General features: G+C 32.3%; 1 protein-coding gene and 1 long non-coding RNA gene across 3 annotated transcripts; both read right to left on the bottom strand.

Moving 5' to 3' along the window:
• Window positions 1–5887: 5887 nt before the first annotated feature.
• Window positions 5888–7177, bottom strand: LOC145609367 (uncharacterized). The gene is made up of 2 exons (XR_014106016.1): window positions 6554–7177; window positions 5888–6114 (listed from the first exon to the last, which is right to left on the bottom strand). It is a non-coding gene; the product is annotated as an uncharacterized LOC145609367 (long non-coding RNA).
• Window positions 7178–7265: 88 nt separating this feature from the next.
• On the bottom strand, window positions 7266–17747 carry LOC145608161 (F-box/LRR-repeat protein At3g26922-like). 2 transcript variants are annotated; one of them, XR_014105741.1, is made up of 13 exons: window positions 17553–17747; window positions 16856–16954; window positions 15745–16713; window positions 15356–15502; window positions 14880–15193; window positions 12984–13117; window positions 10892–11059; window positions 10268–10348; window positions 9512–9980; window positions 9140–9305; window positions 7983–8035; window positions 7774–7811; window positions 7266–7654 (listed from the first exon to the last, which is right to left on the bottom strand). XR_014105741.1 is itself a non-coding variant. In XM_081663772.1 (5 exons), exons 1-5 carry the CDS (start codon window positions 17565–17567, stop codon window positions 14891–14893), a joined length of 1533 nt encoding a protein of 510 aa, XP_081519898.1. In that variant the 5' UTR covers window positions 17568–17746; the 3' UTR covers window positions 14813–14890. The 2 variants fall into 2 exon arrangements, 1 of the variants encoding a protein (XP_081519898.1); XM_081663772.1 differs by lacking the exons at window positions 7266–7654; window positions 7774–7811; window positions 7983–8035; ... (3 more) ...; window positions 10892–11059; window positions 12984–13117 and having other exon boundaries at window positions 14813–15193; window positions 17553–17746.
• Between the last annotated feature and the right edge of the window lie 2740 nt (window positions 17748–20487).

Raw genomic sequence — 20487 nt, 5'->3', positions numbered from 1 at the left:
AAGTACAAATTACATCAATGTGATGAGCCAGTGAGTGTGTGATTAAAGGATTGGTAAATTAGGTGTTGTGATTGGGGAATTGGCAAACTGAATGATGCGATAAAGGAGATTAGAGGATTAGCAAACTGGGTGGTGCGATTAGGGCGATTGGAGGATTGGCAAATTGGGTGGTGCAATCAAGGTGATTGGAGGATGGAAAAACTGGGTGGAGCGATCAAGGTGATCGGAGGATTGGCAAAATGGGTGGTGCGATCAAGGCAATTGGAGGTTTGAGTGGAGGATTGAAAAACTGGGTGGTGTGATCAAACTGATGGAAGGATTGACAAACAGGGTGGTGCGATCAAGGTGATTGGAGGATTAGTAAAAGGGAAGTTGCTTGCATCAGTTTAATGTGTTAATACCAACCCTTACTCAAATTAAAATGAACATAGACAAGTGTGGTTAGACTCCTAATTTAAGTATATTGTATATAATACAAATACTTATTGAGATTAAGAGAGGGAGGTCGGAAGAAAGATGGAGATAGAGAGAAGCTGAGAAAGACAGAGGGATCAATTACTTCATTCTTTTCTCCTAGACCCTCCCCCGACCCCTTCTCAATCTAGCACAATATCTTTGTTAATAGTGCTTTTAATTTATATAATTCATTTTTCACTATGAGATAATCAATAAGGTTATTTTAAATAAATTCATCTCCTTCTAATCTCTCCTTTTAGCACTTATATCAAATAAATCAATCAGTTCAGTTCAGCTGAGTTCAACTAAATTCAGTGAATGTGAACATGCTTTACTCTTCTCCCAATCTCTGCTTTTAGCACTTATTTCAAATAAATCCATCTTCTTCTCCCTCTAGCCTTGAATCCTTTTTTTTTTTTTTTTTTGAAACCCCTTGAATCCTCTTTTAGATTGACATAATATTCTAACTGTATTATTTCACACTGCAAGATATCTTTAAAAAATGCTTTTGATACTTATTGCAAGCTAATAAATCAGTTGATGACGATGCTAAGTAAATAATTATTTTAGGATATTCGTTAATTATAACATGAGTAGTTAGTTGAAATTTAAAAAATGATTGATCACATAAAGTTTTTAACATGCTCCGATTAGCAAAATGTGACGGAAGTCATACTTGTTAACAATAATGAATTTATAAATTTTAGGTTGTACTTTTCCCCCCTCCCCCTCTAAATACATTGTGTATTCTTTTATCTTTTATTGTAACTTTTTACATGAATACACATTTTACATTACTTTTTCCCCGTCCCTCTCTCAATATATTGTTGAATAACTGATACTTGAATTATTGCAAGTGTTTGGTAGGCTAACAGCCAGGTGAACTGGGAAGAGCACTCGACGAAGCAACCACACTCAACTCCATTATTAGAATTGTCAAATTAGGCTCCAAAAATCATTTAAAGTTCTTGCTTGAAACATCAATTAAGTAACAAATTTACTTGAATTGCTAAAAACTCTCATAACCTTAGAATATATGACAAATATTTCAATAACTATGTACTCCGTATTATGTTATTCAGCTCTTAAACATTAGGTTCATGATTTTGAGCCCAAAAAAAAAAGAATAAAAACAGAATAAAAGCCTATATCAACACACAAATTTGAGGTTACACCATTTTTCAAGAACCCGACAAAAATACTATCCATAACAGAAAAAATAGGCATAACATACAGATAAATAAATGTAAGAACTCGGAATCATGTTGGTGCTAACTCTTACAGCTTTGACTATCCAACCATTCCATTGCAAATCATCCATAAAATAAACACATAATATCTGCAATATTAAAAATCAGTGATGTAACTTGGATAGCAACTGCGTGATGCTGCCCCCCCCCCCCTACACATGACATGAATTCATCATTTGTATACCGACATGACTAAATTGAGTTTAATTTTACTTGTACTTCAGTAAGCTCAAATTTGTGCTTAATCAATTAGGCTCCAAAAATCACATAAAATTCTTCTCACTTTAAAATATCAATAAATCACTCGTACACTCTTTACAAACTTCATTAATATGATACAGAATATTGGAAGAGTAGATTGTGAAAACAATATAAGGTGATTAACAAAGACATCTTCACATATCACAACTCAAAACACAGAGCACAAACTATGAAACAATCATCAAACAAACGACGTACCATGCCTTTTCTTGAACTTGACTTAGAATAGCTGAAAAAAGCTTTTCTTTTTGAGCTGTCTTGAATTCCTGCACAAACATATTACTATTAACCCAACTTATTTATGAAAATCTTATATCCTTATTATTCAGCAAAAATAGGTAGTTCAATAATTAAGCTGGGACAGTCAAAAGGGTAAAGGATGTCATCAAACCATCATGAGATTTTAAAATCATCAGGATCCTGCTTCTATAAGAAGTGCAGACAGTACAAAACACACAAACAATATAAGTATTTGACATCAAAGGTGAGAATATAATCCTAAAACTTACTTAAGTCTATCTCTACTTGCTTAGTTTTCCCTTGTTCTTGCAGCTTCCTATATCTTTCATGAGCCCTCTCTGTTTTTCCAATTCCTCCCTAAAAAATGAATACATATGATAGTCATATTATGAATAGTGTCGCCATCTTCACTCAAACTAACTCAAAATCATGCATCAGATATAACCAACTAATAACATCACTTTAAGTTGAGCAGATTTTCTTTCCAATCGATAAATCTAGGCTGGTTGTTGCAAAGTGTTACAAACATGCCAAGCTTCATACACAGGGTGGTAATTTATATAGCCACACAACATTCTCATGAAACTCAGTCCCAATCTTGTATATGAGATGCCTACTTCAATCCAATTTTGATCGGACAATATCATTCAAAGAATAAGGTGATAAGCACAAATTAAAAAAAATATATGACTTGGTTACATAGACCACCATAGGACATACCTACAAGGCTGCAAATGTCTGCCAACCAATTTAGTGGCTTTTGATAGCCTAACTTTAAGATCAATGGAATCCAACATATGTAACCGCTCCTCGAAGCTTATTTTAAAACTTTGCAACAAATATATCTGCCAGTGTTCAGTGACAGATTCTTAAAGAACTTTTTGTCTTCCCACCAGTCTTTTGTTTCTGGAGACATGAAAGCATAAGTTTAGTACCTTACCGAGCATACTTTTTGAACAAAAACACATTTTAAAAAAAGAATAAAAAATTTAAAGAGGGGGTGTGTATAGAGGGGATGAAGGGGCCGGCAATGGAATAAAAAGTCCAACTAAACAAAAGGATGCCAAAATAATTATATGCATAAACTGAATCCCGATCGAGGTCAAATCCCAAAAACAAAAATGTACAAGCAAAACCAATTAAAGCAGCCAGAATTTTTCTTGATTTGGATAAGAGCATGTAAGTCAAAAAGATAAAATCAAACCTTCAAGATACCCATCTCAAGCCCTTCTAAGTGCCTGAATCCAAGTATTCTTACTCAAACATCAATCCCTTCTCCATAAGACTTCTCAAGCTTATGGACGTCTTTATCAACCACGTCAGAAATTTGTAGAAATGAATCACCCTTGGCATCCAATGTATGCATAGATAGCTTTTAGAAATATTAGAAAAAAAAGACGCATACCGTCACATATGCAGGTGTGGGAGCTGGAAACGATGGGATTTCAAGCAAAAGGCCCCAATCTTTATCTACTCTGATTACTTTCGAGTGTTCATAAATCTCTTGTGTCTTGACATGTTGCATACCAGATACAAAATTCAATAAAAAAAACTTATATAAGAAATGTTTATGAACATCATAACAAATCCTACACTTGTACATTCCAAAAAGAATTCAAGTCTGTAAAATCTTGGCAAAGAAGATGCTTTAAATTATATTACTAATCTTGATATATGTAAAAAAAATTCTGAAAACAATCACTTTAAATTAACCAAATAGCAAAACTAAACAATCTTTTTCATACCAAACCTAGTACATTGGTGCACAATATTGAAAGCAGCAGCAACAAGAAGCAAGTTAGAAATGAATTTTTCCCAAAAACAAAATTAAACCTAAATTGTGAAATTCATATTCAGTGATTAAAAAGAACCGATAATAACACTAAAAAGCTAGTTATTACCTCAAAGGTGACCTTCAATGGAGGAGAAAGCTAGAATTTAATGGAGAACTCAAAACAACAAGTAAATTGGCGATGAGCCCTAGAATTAGATCATCAATCACCTGCAATTCATAATTAAGGGTCATATGAAAACCTAAAACCCCTAGATTAAATGAGAAAATACCCACAATCTATGTTCATTCAAGCAATTCATCGAACACTTTAAGAGCGCATATTTACATGACAAAAGCACATAATATAACATTAAATTAGATTCGAATGAACTCACATTGGCAGATACATTGACAACTCAATCAAGAATTTTTTTTAATTCAATCTTGAACATATGGGTTTCATACAAAATCCCCCAAAAAATAAAATCAGAAATAATTAAGCTTAAGAAGAACCCTAAATTGACAATAAAATTAATGATGAACCCTACAATTGGTATTTGACGAAAAAGAAAAATTCTTACCTCAGAAGTTGATGTATTCTTTTCCGTTTATCATAATTATAAGTTTCAGTTTTTAAACAATTATCTAAAAGGTTTTTCAATAATTATAACATAGATTTCTAGCTATTGTATTATTTTACAAATTAGGTCTTAGGGCTATAACCAGTGAGGTAAAAATCTTCTATTTATCATATTTATTTACTTGTACCCTGTTTACCTTTTTTAGTAATATCTTTTATTCAACAATCTCTTTTTAAGTGGTCTCTTCTCTTTTTATTTGTTTTAACAAATTTCATAGTTTATAGTTAAGTCCTACTTGCATATGTACCTTATTCATTTGGATTCATGTTTATAAGAAATTTATCTAACTCAATTTTACAGTTTCTATCTCTCTCTCATAAAAACATTAATGTGCAAATCTAGCATGATTTTATTATACTTCCTCCGTTAATGGTTATTTGCAACAAAGGGGTATTATTTGTGAGATATAAAATATTCCTTTGTTGCAAATAACCATTAACGGAGGAAGTAGATTCTTATTAGTGTTGTCGTCTTTTGACCCTACCTTGCCTCATTTCACTTGTTTAATTGATTTCTTTCTCCTTTACCTTCTCCCCCATTTTCTAAAGGTTTTACAAATTTCAAAAACTATTTTTGAATTTGATTTTTCCCTTCCCTTATTAAGTACTTTTCATACTTGTCTTTTACGATTTTGCATATTTCTTAACAAATTTCATTGTTGGTTTTCCTTTTACTTTGTGTTCCATAAAATAAACCATACACTATTGACGTTCTTTATAAAAATGATCAATATCTTGTCTTCAAATTTAATTTTAAAATGGTCATAATTTTTTTTTTCTTTTTGATAATCTTCCTCCTAGTTTTTAGATTTGTTAATATTATAAAGTCAGTTCCCACTTACTCTCCTCCTTATCTCTCCTTTTATCACTTATTTCAAATTTGTCCATCTCCTTCTCCCTCTTACCTTGAATCTTCTTTTAGATTGACATGGTTTGAAGTTATACAGACTATTTCATATTCTATACAAAGTTGTATTATTTCATATTACAAGATATCTTCAAAATAAAAAATGCTTTGAATACTTATTACAAGCTAATCATTAAGTCGATGACAATGCTAAGTAAATAATGATGATCTTTAAGGATTTTCATTAATTTTAACATGAGTAATTAGTTAAAACTTAAAACTGATTGATTTGTATTTTTTTCTTCAAATTTTCCTCATATATTAAGAATTTTATTTAAATGTTCAACGAATGAGAAAAAAAGGTTAATTTTTAAAAACTTACATAATATTTTTTTTATAAAAAATAAGAATTTATTGAATTGAACAGCTAAGGAAAAATCGAAAAATTATAAAAGTTGTTTACATTACTAATGGCACATGTTATTTACAATTTTTCCTCAATTTTTCAAATTGAAATCTACAAAATTTCTTCTACTCAATACAATATGACCAGACCCCATCAATCTCCAAATAAATAACCAACTTTCTGACATAAACACCTCTTGGTTGCTCAATTAAATTGGCAGAATAATGTGAGTAGAAAAACCTGAAATATTGCAAAGAGGCAATTAGTCTTTATGTAGCTACAATATAACTTAGGAAACTCCAACTATTCACCTTAAGAATGGCTTAAGACATACTTCAACAACCACTAAGTTGTCACTGAACAATTAAGATATGAGTCTTCCAAAAAAAATAAATAAAAAAATAATAATAATAATAATAAAAAATGATGAAGATATGTTGTTAGCTTTTGCTACAGCTAGATATGTAGAATAAATTGTCCTTATTCATTTCCATAAGGAAGAAAGATATTGTTGTTCAAAATTCCAAAATGAAAACAAGTTTCGAAAAGAAGCAACCACGCACATAAACATATTTTTTTTCAAAAAAGACTTATCAGTTGAAGTAAGAAAAAGCTCTGGAGTCTTGAACTTGTGAACCAATTAATAATTATAAGAACATCAAGGTTAGTAAGGTATTACCTTTTTCTCTATTTTTTTTATACCCCAAAGCCTGGTTATATCATCACCACAAACAAAAGTTAGCCTTTTAACTCTTACACACACTTGGATCCACCTATACACATTTGCTTGCACTTGATCTTGAGAACTTAGACAACAACCCTGTATATATTTGTCTGTCGTACGACATAGCGTGTGCTATTAGAGCAACAATACACTTGTTCCTGATTCCAATCTTTGAATCTCTTTCGTTGCTTCATAGCTAAACCATTGTGTAATCTGCAGTCACAAGACATTATATTGTATATATATATAGAAGTGTATTACCTGACAGTCCGTCAGAATAAAGTCAAATGGAGGGAAGTTCGGCTTAGAGTTGAAGTTATACTTGCTGCTCCGCATCCTTCGGCATTTAGAGAGGATTTGAGAGTGTTTAGTGCATGTAATCCATATCCGACAGCCATCAGTCCAGCTCCTACTTTGTCCAGTATTATTGTAGCCACTCTCTGAAGATCTGTCTTTTGCAAGGAGGATCTTAATTCCTTCTAAGGATTTCTTCTGTTCACTCGAATTCGTTACAAAATGCACATCCCTCCTTTCTTTAGAACTACTGCTGATCAAAGTGCTTCAATTCTCGTCCTTAGAATTATCACACCCCCCACCCCCCCTCATCCTCCCTCTCTCTCAGACTAAGTATGACCCTCCCCCTCTCTCCCCCTCCCTCTCTCTTTACCTATCTCCTCCTTGCCCCTTTATATCTCTCAGCTTCTCTCTATCTTCCTCTTTGTTCAAACCTCACTTTCTCTCACTTTCTTTCTTCCTATTTTCCTCCGACCCATCTCTCTCTCTCTCTCTCTCTCTCTCTCTCTCTCTCTCTCTCTCTCTCTCTCTCTCTCTCTCTCTCTCTCTCTCTGCCATGTTTTTTCTTTACATATATGTATATATATATATATATATATTTCTCTCTCCTCCCTAGCCCTTTAGATCTTATTCAATCAATCACAAACAAGGATAGTACGCATTACAGAGTTAACTAAAAAAAACACAGCAAATAAGGTCTGATAGACCAACCTTTAGCCACAACTCCAAGTCATGAGGATCAGGCACTGCAGTTTTGGGGATCTGCAGGGAATTGACAAACCAAAGATAAATAATCCTGTCATATCATGTCCTAATAATGTATTGAATTCGATATAAGAGAGTTTGAAAACATGAATGTAATTATTCAAATCATATCTTACCATTTCACTGATGGGTGTAAGCGTGTCGAGTCCCTTAGCTAGCAGCCAGAAGAAAATGTGAAACATAAAGTTAGAGAAGCATCTTAAAGTTTGTTACAGAATTTCATGACAGGACCTTTTATGTTAATATAATTAATTTCCAATCTGATATTTGATAGAAATACAAGTTAATGTTATAATTTGTTAATGTTAAAAAATGAGAATATTACCTTGATAGTAGCTTGGAGTTCCTTTGCTGTCATATCAAGTCCAAGAGCATAACCTGAAAAGTCAAGATCACTGCAATTAGCTTTCTTTCCAAATTAAGAACAATTGTAGTTTTAGTTCATTAGGATACTAAAGAAGGATTCTAATTCAAAAGGATGTTGAAAAAGTTTTAAGTGGACTACTTTCACTCTTCCTACGAATTACTCGTATGCTCTTAAATAGTATGTGTATGATGTCACATGTTTCTCGTACCCCTTCCCCAAAAGACAATTATACATGAAAACATACGTAGTACAAGAGATAGTCTCGGTATTATGGAGTATGAAATTTCAATTACATTCATAATAACGAACTAAATCAATTGTGATCTAGGAGTATTATTTCGAGTTAGAAAAAATTCAGAGTATTCACCATACAATATTGAGCTTGTCATCAAATCTCATTGCTAATTTGCTTTGTGACAGACTTTTTAATAGTAATTCTATATTACTTATTATTGTACATTTAATTTAAAGCTCCAAATGTGTAAAAAAAAAAAAAAAAACAAAAAACAAAAAAAATTGAAGCTCCAAAATAGTGCAAGTAATTTTCTTTAGTCAATTCTCCCACATTTATACTCCTATGGATTAAGAATGGGTTTTGGGCTGCCAATTAACCTGATGGGCCTGAGCACAGTGGTCAGTCCAAAACTCCAAAAAGACCCCAATCATTTCATGACTTACCAAAATTCATTTTATAAAATTAGATTTAGATCCCAATCAAATGAATCAATTAACATTGATTATTAAACCAGAAATGAAAATTGCATTTTCAAATGGCTAACAATTATTATCGTTAAGCATAATTAAACATTGGTAAAAACTTTTATAGAAATTTTTTTTTTCAATATAATGAAAATTTGTGTTAATATAATGAAAATTTGTGTTAATATCTATTTAAGTCATAATCACTGTTTAAAAAAATAATAATAAAAAAAACTATAGTTAAGTTAATATATAAATCGTGCAAAAAGTCAATGTGTGTCAATTATTCTAAAATAGATAATGTTATAGTAGGTTGCGTTCATTTTCACCATATTTCTCAATGATTAAACTTCAATCAAATGCGGCCTATTATATATAAAGAGAGTAAAAGAGTAAGAAGGCGAAGAGAGACAAACCTCCAACGCAATCCAAGGCCTCAGATCCAGAAACATCGCGAGCTTTCTTGCCAATAACAACAGCAATCTCAGCTTCATACCAAACTTGCTGCATTGAAGCTGGGATTTCAATGGTTCCTCCATTTTCCAAGTATGATGATGTTGGCTTCAAGAACAACACTGGTTCCTATTCACCCAATAACAAAACAAACAAATCAATCCCCCATCACAAAATTATAGTCACGTACTCACGTTAAATAACCTTGTTAACATGTCCGGAGACAGTTGTCACATAGATTTACTAAAGGCTAAAATCACAAATATATCAAACTGTGGTTGATTTTATTGTTATACCCTTGCTAAAAAGAACAAAATTCAGAATAATATGCTTACTTGCACTCTGTTATAAGCAGGTCAATAGCTTTGTCCCTTTGTTTCTTGTTTCTGAGCAGGTCCTTTGGCACTGCTTCAAGGACTACTCTTCGTAAAATTTACACATCAATAGTCAAAGTTCATTCAAGAAAACAGATCATCCAATTAACTTAGACAATCCAAAAAGAATAAATAAGTGGGGAGAGAATCTACTCACAAAGACAAAAACAAATAGTATACATGTATATTTCAGTTTCATTATAGTTGCTATAGGCACTTAATTATTAATCCTGATACAAAAAAGTATGCTGGGCGGAAAAGATGAAGTGACATGCAGAAAGAAATTTGAATGCATGACTCTGCAATATGAAATTTTCATCCAAGTACAATAAGCTGGCCTGTTACCTGAGCATTTCCTCTCAATCTCAGCTCAGACATCCATCCTGTACCAGCATTGTGTCTTCCCTCGAGAACTAACTTTGTCCCTTGACTGACCACATGTAAAATAATATTTTTTTAAAAAAGGTTCAAATACTTACAAAATCATTGTCAACAAGAAGACTATAGAAAAAAAAAATCCACTCTTTTCTTTTCTCTTCATCTCTTACACACGCAAAAGAGGAAAAAAATGCAGATAAAAACATATAAATTAATTTGTGTTGCACCCAAGGAAATCAAAGTATTTAGAAGAGGAAATAGTATAAGAGCACGGCAATTGTCATCTACTGAGTATAAGAGCTAGCTTGAAAATTGCAAAATGTGTTCACCACAGCATACCTCTTAAGATCGTACCATACAGGAGATAGATGTGTAAACTTGGGGCAGAACCTTTTAGCTAGATCATAACCAGCCGAGTCCCTGCACCGTTTGATTAGGTTGCAACTATTAGTATTGGAAACTGGTTTAGCAAAAACAAAAATTTTGAGAAAGGCTTGATAGAAACCTAAAAGGAAACACAGCAATAAGAAACCAAGGCTAACTCAATCAACAATAATAAGGTTTATCATCTAATTGCAAAGTTTGAACTTTAGTTGAGTCAAAAAAAAAAAAAAAGTTTGAACTTTGGTCCTACATTTGTTAAATAGGTGCTAAATTTGTTGCTTAGACAAGTTCCAAACCCCATTCTCTGGAGCATATAGCGTTCTCCCAGAGGTCAGCACTAATCACACCAAAGCTAATCTGAAAAACAAGTACTTAAGTTCACGTCTCTTTAGCTCATTGAGCTACCTTTCGGATTAAGCTCGTCTAAATTTTTTAAAAAAAATAAAGAGCCATAACTAACCCAATAATGCAAATAATCCCAAGGTATAATTGAATTACTTGAAAACATTACAAATCAATGCAAAAAAACGGCGGTAACTATTGAATAAAACAAATTTAAGATTAGCAAAATGGGGTTACTTGCAGTTGAAACACAGATCAGCAATTTCACCAGATTTCAATTCCCAGCCTTTGCCTTTCTTCCATCAGACTGTAGAATTCGCCCCACAAGACGTGTTCATGCAAATTCTTGACCCCATTAAATTTCAAAAACCCAAAAAAAGCTAGCAAAACTCCACTCCAATTAATCTGCAATATTAAAGATTAAAACTTTAGATTAATAACAAAACGGTGTCGATTTAAGGAAAACCACGATCAATTATCCAAACGCATTTTCAAACAAAAAATACCAAAATTAAAAAAATAAAATAAAAACACATCACAATTAACAAACTTTAGACCCCAAAAACTTTCACAAAAATCCCAAACAACCCTCTCACACGTCACAACATCTCCCCCGCAACAACATCAGCCCACAAACCTCACCACCATTAATTCTCCACCTACGCCCAACAACAGCCACAAGCAGCCCATTAACCACCATCACCGACACTACAACAGCCACTGCGCATCTCCCCTACTACACAATCGCACACCCCCGCATTTCCCCTGCTACACAACCACATAAACTACTACTATTGCTACTCCTCGCCACTTCACGGTCACATTCTAACCGCAACCAACACAATCTAATGCCAAACAACAGCGGCATCAAGCAACCACCATTCGGCACCTCAAAAGTCCAATTTTATCAACAAAACCCACCACAATCCCTGATTATGAATAAAACCCATCAAAATAAACAGAACTTAAAACCCAAAAAGAATATGAAATTACCTCAGTAATCGAATTTGAGAAAATTACTCCATAAGATCAACCAAAACAAATTGAACATGTACCCTAGATTTTCGAATTGATATTAGATGATTATTAAAATGATAAAAAATCTTACCTCAAGAACCAAAAGAGAAAAACTGCTCTGGACCAACAATATTATGCATTGTAGTTAAAAAGCTAATACTTGGACATAGACAAATCTCTACACATAGACATCCCTCCCAAATACATACAAAACAACATAAAAATGATGTTAAAAATCACTTTGATACATGTACCCAAGCAGCAACTTAAGGTCTACTCTCCAAACCCAAATAATTCCACATTTACATAATAGGGTAATACGGAAGCTACAGATTTGGTTAAGTATGCACACCCTAGATCCTCCCATTCTGAATCACAAATACTCAAGACCCCAGAATAGTTCTTTATATGACCCAACTTATATCTTACATACAAAAGCTAGTTATGCTACCCTTTGTAAGTACTAGGGCAGCTAACGCGCGCATTTATATTTAGTTTTTTTTTGGTTTGGCTTTTAAATCACAAAATTAGTTTTTTAACAATAAGAGAAATTTTTCCTAAAAAAAAAACAATAAGAGAAAATATGTAATCAACTATATTTAGGTGGTATAAATGTTCAAGACAACTAACATTTATGAAAGCATAAAAGTACATAAATATTTTAGAGGGTATAGTTGTCTAAACACTATTCATTAAAATAGCATCTACATATTAATGAGGGTATGTATGTAAATACACATTTTAAAGGGTATAATTGGCATTACACTATTCATAAGAGTATGTTTCTACTTTTTATAAGGTAGGGAAATATTTCTAATTTCTAATAATGTTAAGGCAACGTATAAATTAACTATTTGGGTGATAATACCGATGTAACACTTAAGTGAGAAGCAGAAGAACAAAAGAGCTCAGGACATGAAAAACAAAAGGTGAAGGGAGAGTGTATTTTTTAACTTTGTTATTTGAAAGAATTATTATATTAGTTGTTTAACAGCTGTTCCAAGAAATCTTCACTAGTCATCCCTTGCTTTATATTAGTTATTTAACAGCAGTTCCAAGAACCAAAGCATAAATCAATAGCCCTAAGACAAATTGTTTTGCATAACTGGGCAGTCACACTCCATGGAGGTCCAAGGCAAGCAAAACTTCAACAGACTCAATTTAAGCACGTATATTGACAAAGAAAAAGCAATTGAAACAAGTCAAAATATTGTAAGCGTAACAAATATGATGTCTAAATTCCAATTAAAAAAAAAAATATTGCTGAAGCCAAAAAAAATACCGCATAAAACAAAAGCACAGTATTAATCACCTGCATGCACATCTTTGACGCTTCTACACAAGCTTTTAGGCTATCATCATAGTCCTCCAAGAACCCTCGACGACTTCAGCAATTGGCTGAATCAACACCTCGAGGGGCATATGCAGAAAGTCACTATAGATAAGCTACAGTAACTTATTAATCATTTTTTAGGGGTTAAGGAAATATGTTTTTATTATGTTAGTAAAACATTATAGTCAAAGTTAATAAATAAATAGTGAGAAAAAGTCCAACGTCCCACTTACTCTAGAATGGATATCCACAACAACAGCAAAGGGACCATAAACCATTGTCAAAAAAAATTAATCAATAACTTTTTTTTAAGGAAATAATCAATACTTAAACCAACAACAATTAATTTTTTTTTTTTTAAAAAAAAACAATTTATTGTAGTTCCATACCTAGTCAATTACATTTAATACCATAAAGTTATTCAATATCTTAATATACAGCAATAGGACAATATTAATGAAGGATGTTCATTAATATGAATATATGACATCCTTTGCTACTAAATCCTCATACGAAGTGCTTGTATTAGGTAAGAAACAAAATTGACGATGTTCCTCAAAACACTCCAAATACTCAAATAGCTTTGCATCTAACATTCTAACGTTTCCATCAGCACGTTGAACGTCACCATCTCCATCGACAAAATCTGCGAACAAGATTAAGGTCCAAAAATATTTAGAGGTATCAAAAACTAACATGACCCATAACCAACCAAAAAAAAAATCAAATTCAAATTTTGACTAGTACGAACATAGTAATTTAACATGACTCAAATTCAAAATAGACCCGACCCGCACAACCCAAATTGACACCTCGGTGTATTACACCACTTTGCATTATACAAAAGCCTATCAACAAGACATCAAAGCGAGACACAAGTGAACAAAAAGGTGCAAAAGCTCGAAAATAACTTCTCACTTATTAAAATGAAAAAAAAAAAAAAAAACAGTAGAAAATAGCAGGAAAACATTTACACTTCTTCTGAGTTCTGACAATAATCAAAAGTTCCTAACTCCATGTTTTAACACCAGTAGTTAATGAATAGTAATGACAATGAATGATAAAGCTCATGATTGTCAACTCCTCTATTTCAGCTAACAATTCATGGAATAGTAACAAAGTTCGCTGCAATTCCCGAATTTATTACCATATCACAGCAGTGTTGCAGGCTTGGTGGCTCTTTTACATCATCATTAGCAAGTATAGTCATTATACTCCTTTCATTTCATACATATACTTTGGAAACCAAATTATGCGATTCAAAAAACCATGTTCATCATAAACAAAATAAAGTTGATTACGAAATCTCTATTCTAATCCATTGAAATGCATCCATTATTGTAAAATCTACCAATAAATAATTATCAAATCAAGGAAGAAAGAACGCAGCAATGCATGAACAAACTGTCAAACTCCATATCATCAATTTTCCGCTTGGCATATTCATTGAACACGATATAAGCACATAGAGATGATTTATTAAAACTAAGAACCATTGTCAAAAATTCCTGACCTTGATTAAATTAAGAATCAATTTGACTGAACAAAAAAGAATTAAGAATCAATTTGACTGAACAAAAAAGAAAAAAAAAACACAGAGAGAGAACATTTCGTAAAAATCAAATATCGATCCATCATGATAAAGTTGCAAATTGAACAATCAATTCCATTATCCTTACTTAAACAGCAACATGAATCAAGAAAAAAAAAAAAAAAATTCCAAGCAAACAAAATTTGAATTCCATCATCACTATCACAAAAATCGATTCACCTATCAAATCATATTAAAGCTGCAAGGGCAAAAAGTCTGATTAAAGAGCATAAAATTAATTTATAACCAAGAATAAGATTATTTAAAGGTAACTCTCACTAAACCAGGAATAAGATTATTCAAGGGTAACTCTGGCACTAGTTGATGATGCCTTTCCTATCAACGAATTTAAAATAATTATACGTTCTCTAGGATTGAACTCTTTCTCAATGAAACTCCAATTCCAAGGTTCTGCACTACTATATCCTTTTGAAGTTTTGGTAATCACCATACAATCCAACATGAAAACACTTTGCAACAAGTAGATAGCAACTGGTATCCACTTTGTATGGAAATTAGTCAGCTTAATCTCCTTCAGATTCTTGTGGACATATGGAATCAGAAGTTCAGAGCTCTGACGGCCAGGACAAGTTGGAAACTAAAAAAAAAAAAAAAAAAAAAAAACTAAATGTCAAAATATAACAAAAAGATTACAGTCAAAATTACACCACATGAATAGTTCAAAAATAAATTTGTCAATCAATTTTATAAAATCATAAATTTAAATAAATGAAATGTAAAGGGAGTTTGCCATATTTACCCTCATCTCAAGCTTTTCCAAAAGCGGAAAGGATTTAAGAAGGCACGGGAGAGCCGGCACTATACTGCCATCATCATCCGCACTGGAGATGTATAGTTTCAAAACTGAGTGAAATGTTTTGTGTGGACTAAACGGTAATTTATTAACCTGAAAAAGAAGAAATTCTAGTAAATCAGACAATTATAAAAACTTAACCATATACAACGAGATAATCCAACAAGATCCACTTAACCATATAATCTCTTATAGATTAACGGGAAATAATAGTCAAAGTTATCAAAGTTTGACTCAAATATTAGCAATGGGGCAAACATGAAAATAGGAACAGAAGGAGTACATCAGTATATGTTAGCCAACACAAACATATATTCATAAATTCCACGACGCACCAGAGGATTCTTTCCTCGGAGGATCAGATATTTAATTTTGGTTTCAGCTGCAAGACTTTTTAACATATCTTCTCCTCCACCGGATCCCAGACACATATACACACTTTCCAAATTTGATACATTTTTAAAAGTGCACTTCAAAGGATTGTCATTAAAAATCTCTAATTTCTTCAAATTCTTGGCACTAAGTTCAAATTCTTGCAAACTTGGACATTCTCCAATTAAGAGGGAGCGCAAGCGGGGGAAATTATTGCCGATCTCCAACTTATCGGGAAGATTACACCTTCTCAACCGTAAACATTCAACAGTTGAACAACTAGATAAGATGTCCAGAATGCCCATCCCCTCTAGAGTAATGTTAGTTAGATGAAGTGTAGTTAAGTTTCTTGGTACAATAAAATCATTCTCAAGCTTCAGGATGCAGGAATCTAAACGCAGATGTCGTAAATTAGAAAATTGGGAAAGAAAGGAACCGTTGATAAGATGCAACCCTTTACAATGGGATTGGAAATAACCTCTCCACCTATCCATACATATAAAGTGCAGGGTGAGGCTGTGTAGACCCGTATTCGTAGCAGCAAAATTGATCCAGCGATCAACATCATCAGTATAACTTTTATCAAGACAACACGTAACGGTAAAAGATAAGATATTCTGACCCTTGTAGTTCTGCAGCACCTGATCCACACTTTTCACATATGCCTGCTTATAAGAAAGTTGTTCACAATGAATGCTATGAACCCTGTATGAATTTGGATTACCAGACAACACAAACCAATCCAAGTCAAGGGATGGAATGGTCAAGCACAAGTTTCTCCATCTTTTTGATAGCACAGCCATTCTTGCAACATCACGCAGCGACAAATATGAGAGAATATCTAACAAAACCCCATCAGGAAGCTCACTAAGACCATCTTTGACATTCACATTCAGATTGTCCACCTTGGAATTATCAACATCAATAACAACCTACATTGGGCGTACACACGTAGCATCTCAATTAGAATTACCAATACATTCACCTGATTATCATGGAAATAACTGAAAATAAAACTTGTATGTTTATATGACTTAAAATTATGGTCTCATAGAATATAACAAAATAAATTACCTTGCAAGAGTGTATTCGATTGGTAGCACGATAACTCCTCCATATTCCATAGAGTGCAGCAACAGTAGCTACAAGGAAGGTGATATCCACCTTCATATTCTAAAACCAAAACATCAATATTAAATCCTTAAACAAAAACATAAATAAAATACAGTTGTAAAAGGACCCCTATAATACTTATAATACTGAATGATTAACCCAAAGTCATCAACTGAATAACCTTATTGAGTATTAGGTGATTTGTTTGGTGAAATCACTTAAATTGGGTTTAGAAATTACAATTTAATTGAATTCATAAAACATTTGAAATTTAGGCACTATCATTTTTTTTTTTTTTTTGACGCACTATCATCTTTTCTTTCCTTGTGCAAAGTTTTCTTCAAAAAAATCTAAACTTAAATAAGCAAAATCAAAACTTTGATAAGAAAATCAAAATCATAAAAACAAATTCTGGAAAAAATTATACGGTATCGATTAATCCGGTAAAACTACATGAGATTTTAAAATAAAAAATTCGGATAACAATAGATCTGAAAATCCGATTGTAAAATAATCAAAAAAACAAAAAAAAAATTAAAGCTTTGACAAAAAATTGAAAGAAAAACTAAAAATAAAATAAAAACCCTAACTTTATTTTCTTTTAAAATAAAAATAAAAAATTGAAATAGAAATTGCAATTGTAAATAACAACGCTCACCTGAGAATAAATCATCGGCTGAAAGAGAATTCTTCGCAGAGGGGGGAACAAGAAGATGAGGTTTTCGGAACTTTTTTTTTTTGACAGGGTGGTTTCGGAACTTAACTTGTCTATCAAAACAAAAAAACAAAAATTATACTACTTGTACTTCCCATGAGTTCAGTTTAATTTCGGAGTACTTTTTTTTTTTTTTTTTGATTTTTTTTTTTTTTTACTTTTACAATCAAAAAATTGATTTTCGTGGTTAAGATTTCTTTTTGAGGAAATATAAGACGATCAGCCTGATCGACTTTACAGGCACATCAGGTGGCATTTTCTGTAATTTTAGCAAACTGCTAGGCACAACTTCGTAACTTACCACGGATGGTGCTACCACGGAAGTTTTAACTCCAAATTGCTGACTAACGGCTAAGATGGTCAACGCATTAACGCTTTTGTCTGCCGTTTATTCACTTTACCAAACTCACTCCTTCCATTAACGCATTAACGCTAAGATGCCAGATTGTAATTACTACCTACTGATACGAGATGAACAAATTTACATGTGTCCTAAATTAAATGATGCTAAATTACTCCTTATTTATGGAACACAAAACAGAATTGGATGTAAACTAAAAGGTACCATATCAAAAGTACAGAGTTTTGTTGACAATCATATAATTTCGCGTTAAGAAAAATCCAGTGAACGAAATATCCAAAAACAAATCTGATTCACAATAAGATTCAAAGTTCAGCGAACTAGAATTGAAAAAAAAAATGAATTGAATTATACCTGCTATACGATTTGTGTTGCTCGATAAAACTTTGATCTTAATGGAAATGAGAACTGGGATGTCATCGCAAATGGGATAATAAAAAATGAGAGTGGATAGGCCATTAGATCTGAATGAAATTAGAAATGGGATGACAATGGCGTTTGTTCTTTAACAACAGCGATAAAAGGTTCTGGCTGAATTAAAAAAAAATTATAAAAATCATTGAAACTTTGTGAAGCTAAAGACGTTAACTGCCAAGTTGTCTGGCCCACATTAACGGCACAAATCCATCCGTTACCATCATCCGTACAATTGATTACAATAATATTATATGGTACATTGTGGGGACCTCATACAAGACTGATTGACAAAATTTTGCCAATCAGCCTGATTGCCTGGGTTTGGCTCTTTCTTTTTCGTATCATTTCCTTACGTTTTACGGAGTATCATCTTTTTATTAAATTTATAGTTAACTTTAGGTGACGTAGAAGTCCTAAAAAGGGTAACATTCATTAATGGTAGTGAGTTGAGAGGCACAACTTAAAAATTTAAAAAAGCATGGGTACACCCTAGAAACTCAACTACCTTAGGGGCATAGTTTAGAAAAACCCAATTTTTATTTTACCACAAAAAAAAAAAATTTACCACCTGTCGTAAAAAAAAAAACCAGTAAACATAAGGAATATTTTAAATATTTCGATTTTCGTGCCAAACACATGGCCTTTTGGGGTTTTGGGAAGCATTTGACTCGTTGGGTCTAGTTTTATGTCAAAACTAGTTTTTGGCCCCGTGCAAAGCACGGTTTTACAAAGTATGATTTTTTAATAATAATAGTTTATTGAAATAGAGTTAATTAAAATTAAATGTCTTTTGTAACACTTTTTAAAAAATAAATAAATAAATAAAAATTGAATTTATTAATGTCTACCCTTTAAAAGTATTTATTAAAAGAATTTTAATTTTTTTTTAAAAAGGAGCATTTTGGAGGGAAAATATTTTAACAAAATTATGTCAAGTGTCCCTCTGGTGATTACTATATTATAGAAGTATAGATTAACAAAAAAAATTACTCCCTCCGTCCCTAAATTACATTTCTCCTTTCTATTTTAAGTATTCCAAAATTACATTCCTCCTTTCTATCTTTGGTAAGTTTTTTTTAGTAAATCAACTCTCTTTTTTTGTTTTATATTTAATGCTTTCTCACTCATCCTTACCTAATCTCCCTCATAATCCTTGTGCCAAATTACAATGAATATGATTGGTTAAAAATTTTCAATTAGAAGCATGTGATTGGTCTTTTTTTTTTTTGCAAAGGATTGATGACATGTCATGAGTAATAATTATTCTATCTTTGTACTTTCCATAACATTATCAAATCATTGTTATTTGTCTTACTCCTTCCTTCTTAATTCCCGTGTAAATTACCAAAGAGGAATGTAATTTAGGGACGGAGGGAGTAGCGTAAATGGCACGGTTTTCCTACTTGAAATACCACAATTTGCATGAAACATGTAAAACAAGGCATATTCGATTATTTTTTTGTCAATTATGTCCTCAAATTGGGGTCATAACGCTTTTTACATACTAATCGTCCTCTCGCGCGCGTTGCGCACGTTAGTCCAGCGTGTATATGTTTACCGTGATTATTTGGGTAATTAGATGTGATTAAGAGGAAATTGCTTTTGCTGCATCAATTTGTAAGATTGCAGTACATTTAATTTTGTAAATAATTGATGCTAAATAATGTATTGACGTAAGATCTTCAGAAGAGAGGTAAAATGGGAAAATGAGCATGAAGAAATTCTAATTTATTTTACGAATTCAAATCAAATCCCTACCTTATAAAATGTGGGAAAATACTCTTATGAATAGTGTTAGGACATTTTTAACCCTGAAAATGTTTAATTACCTTTATACCCCCATTAATGTTGTATGAGTAGTTTATGAATAATCAATGTATTTATTTTATTGCTAATTTGTTATTATTGATCAATTTCACAACATGGGTTTTATCGTTAATTTAATTGCTCACTTGTCAGTATAATCAATTTAGGATTGCTTTAATTATTCTATCCTTCATAATTTTTTTTTTTTAAAACCTAACCTTCATAAGTATGATTATGAGAGGTTTTGATTTTACATTCTTTTCTATATGAAGCACAAGGAACTATGGAAGCAAG

This window comes from Chenopodium album, chromosome 23 (assembly GCF_948465745.1).
Source record: "Chenopodium album chromosome 23, dcCheAlbu1.1, whole genome shotgun sequence".
Classification (NCBI taxonomy): Eukaryota; Viridiplantae; Streptophyta; class Magnoliopsida; order Caryophyllales; family Amaranthaceae; genus Chenopodium; species Chenopodium album.
The sequence above is the reverse complement of the archived record's forward strand: the minus strand, read 5'-3'. Positions and strand labels throughout refer to the sequence as shown.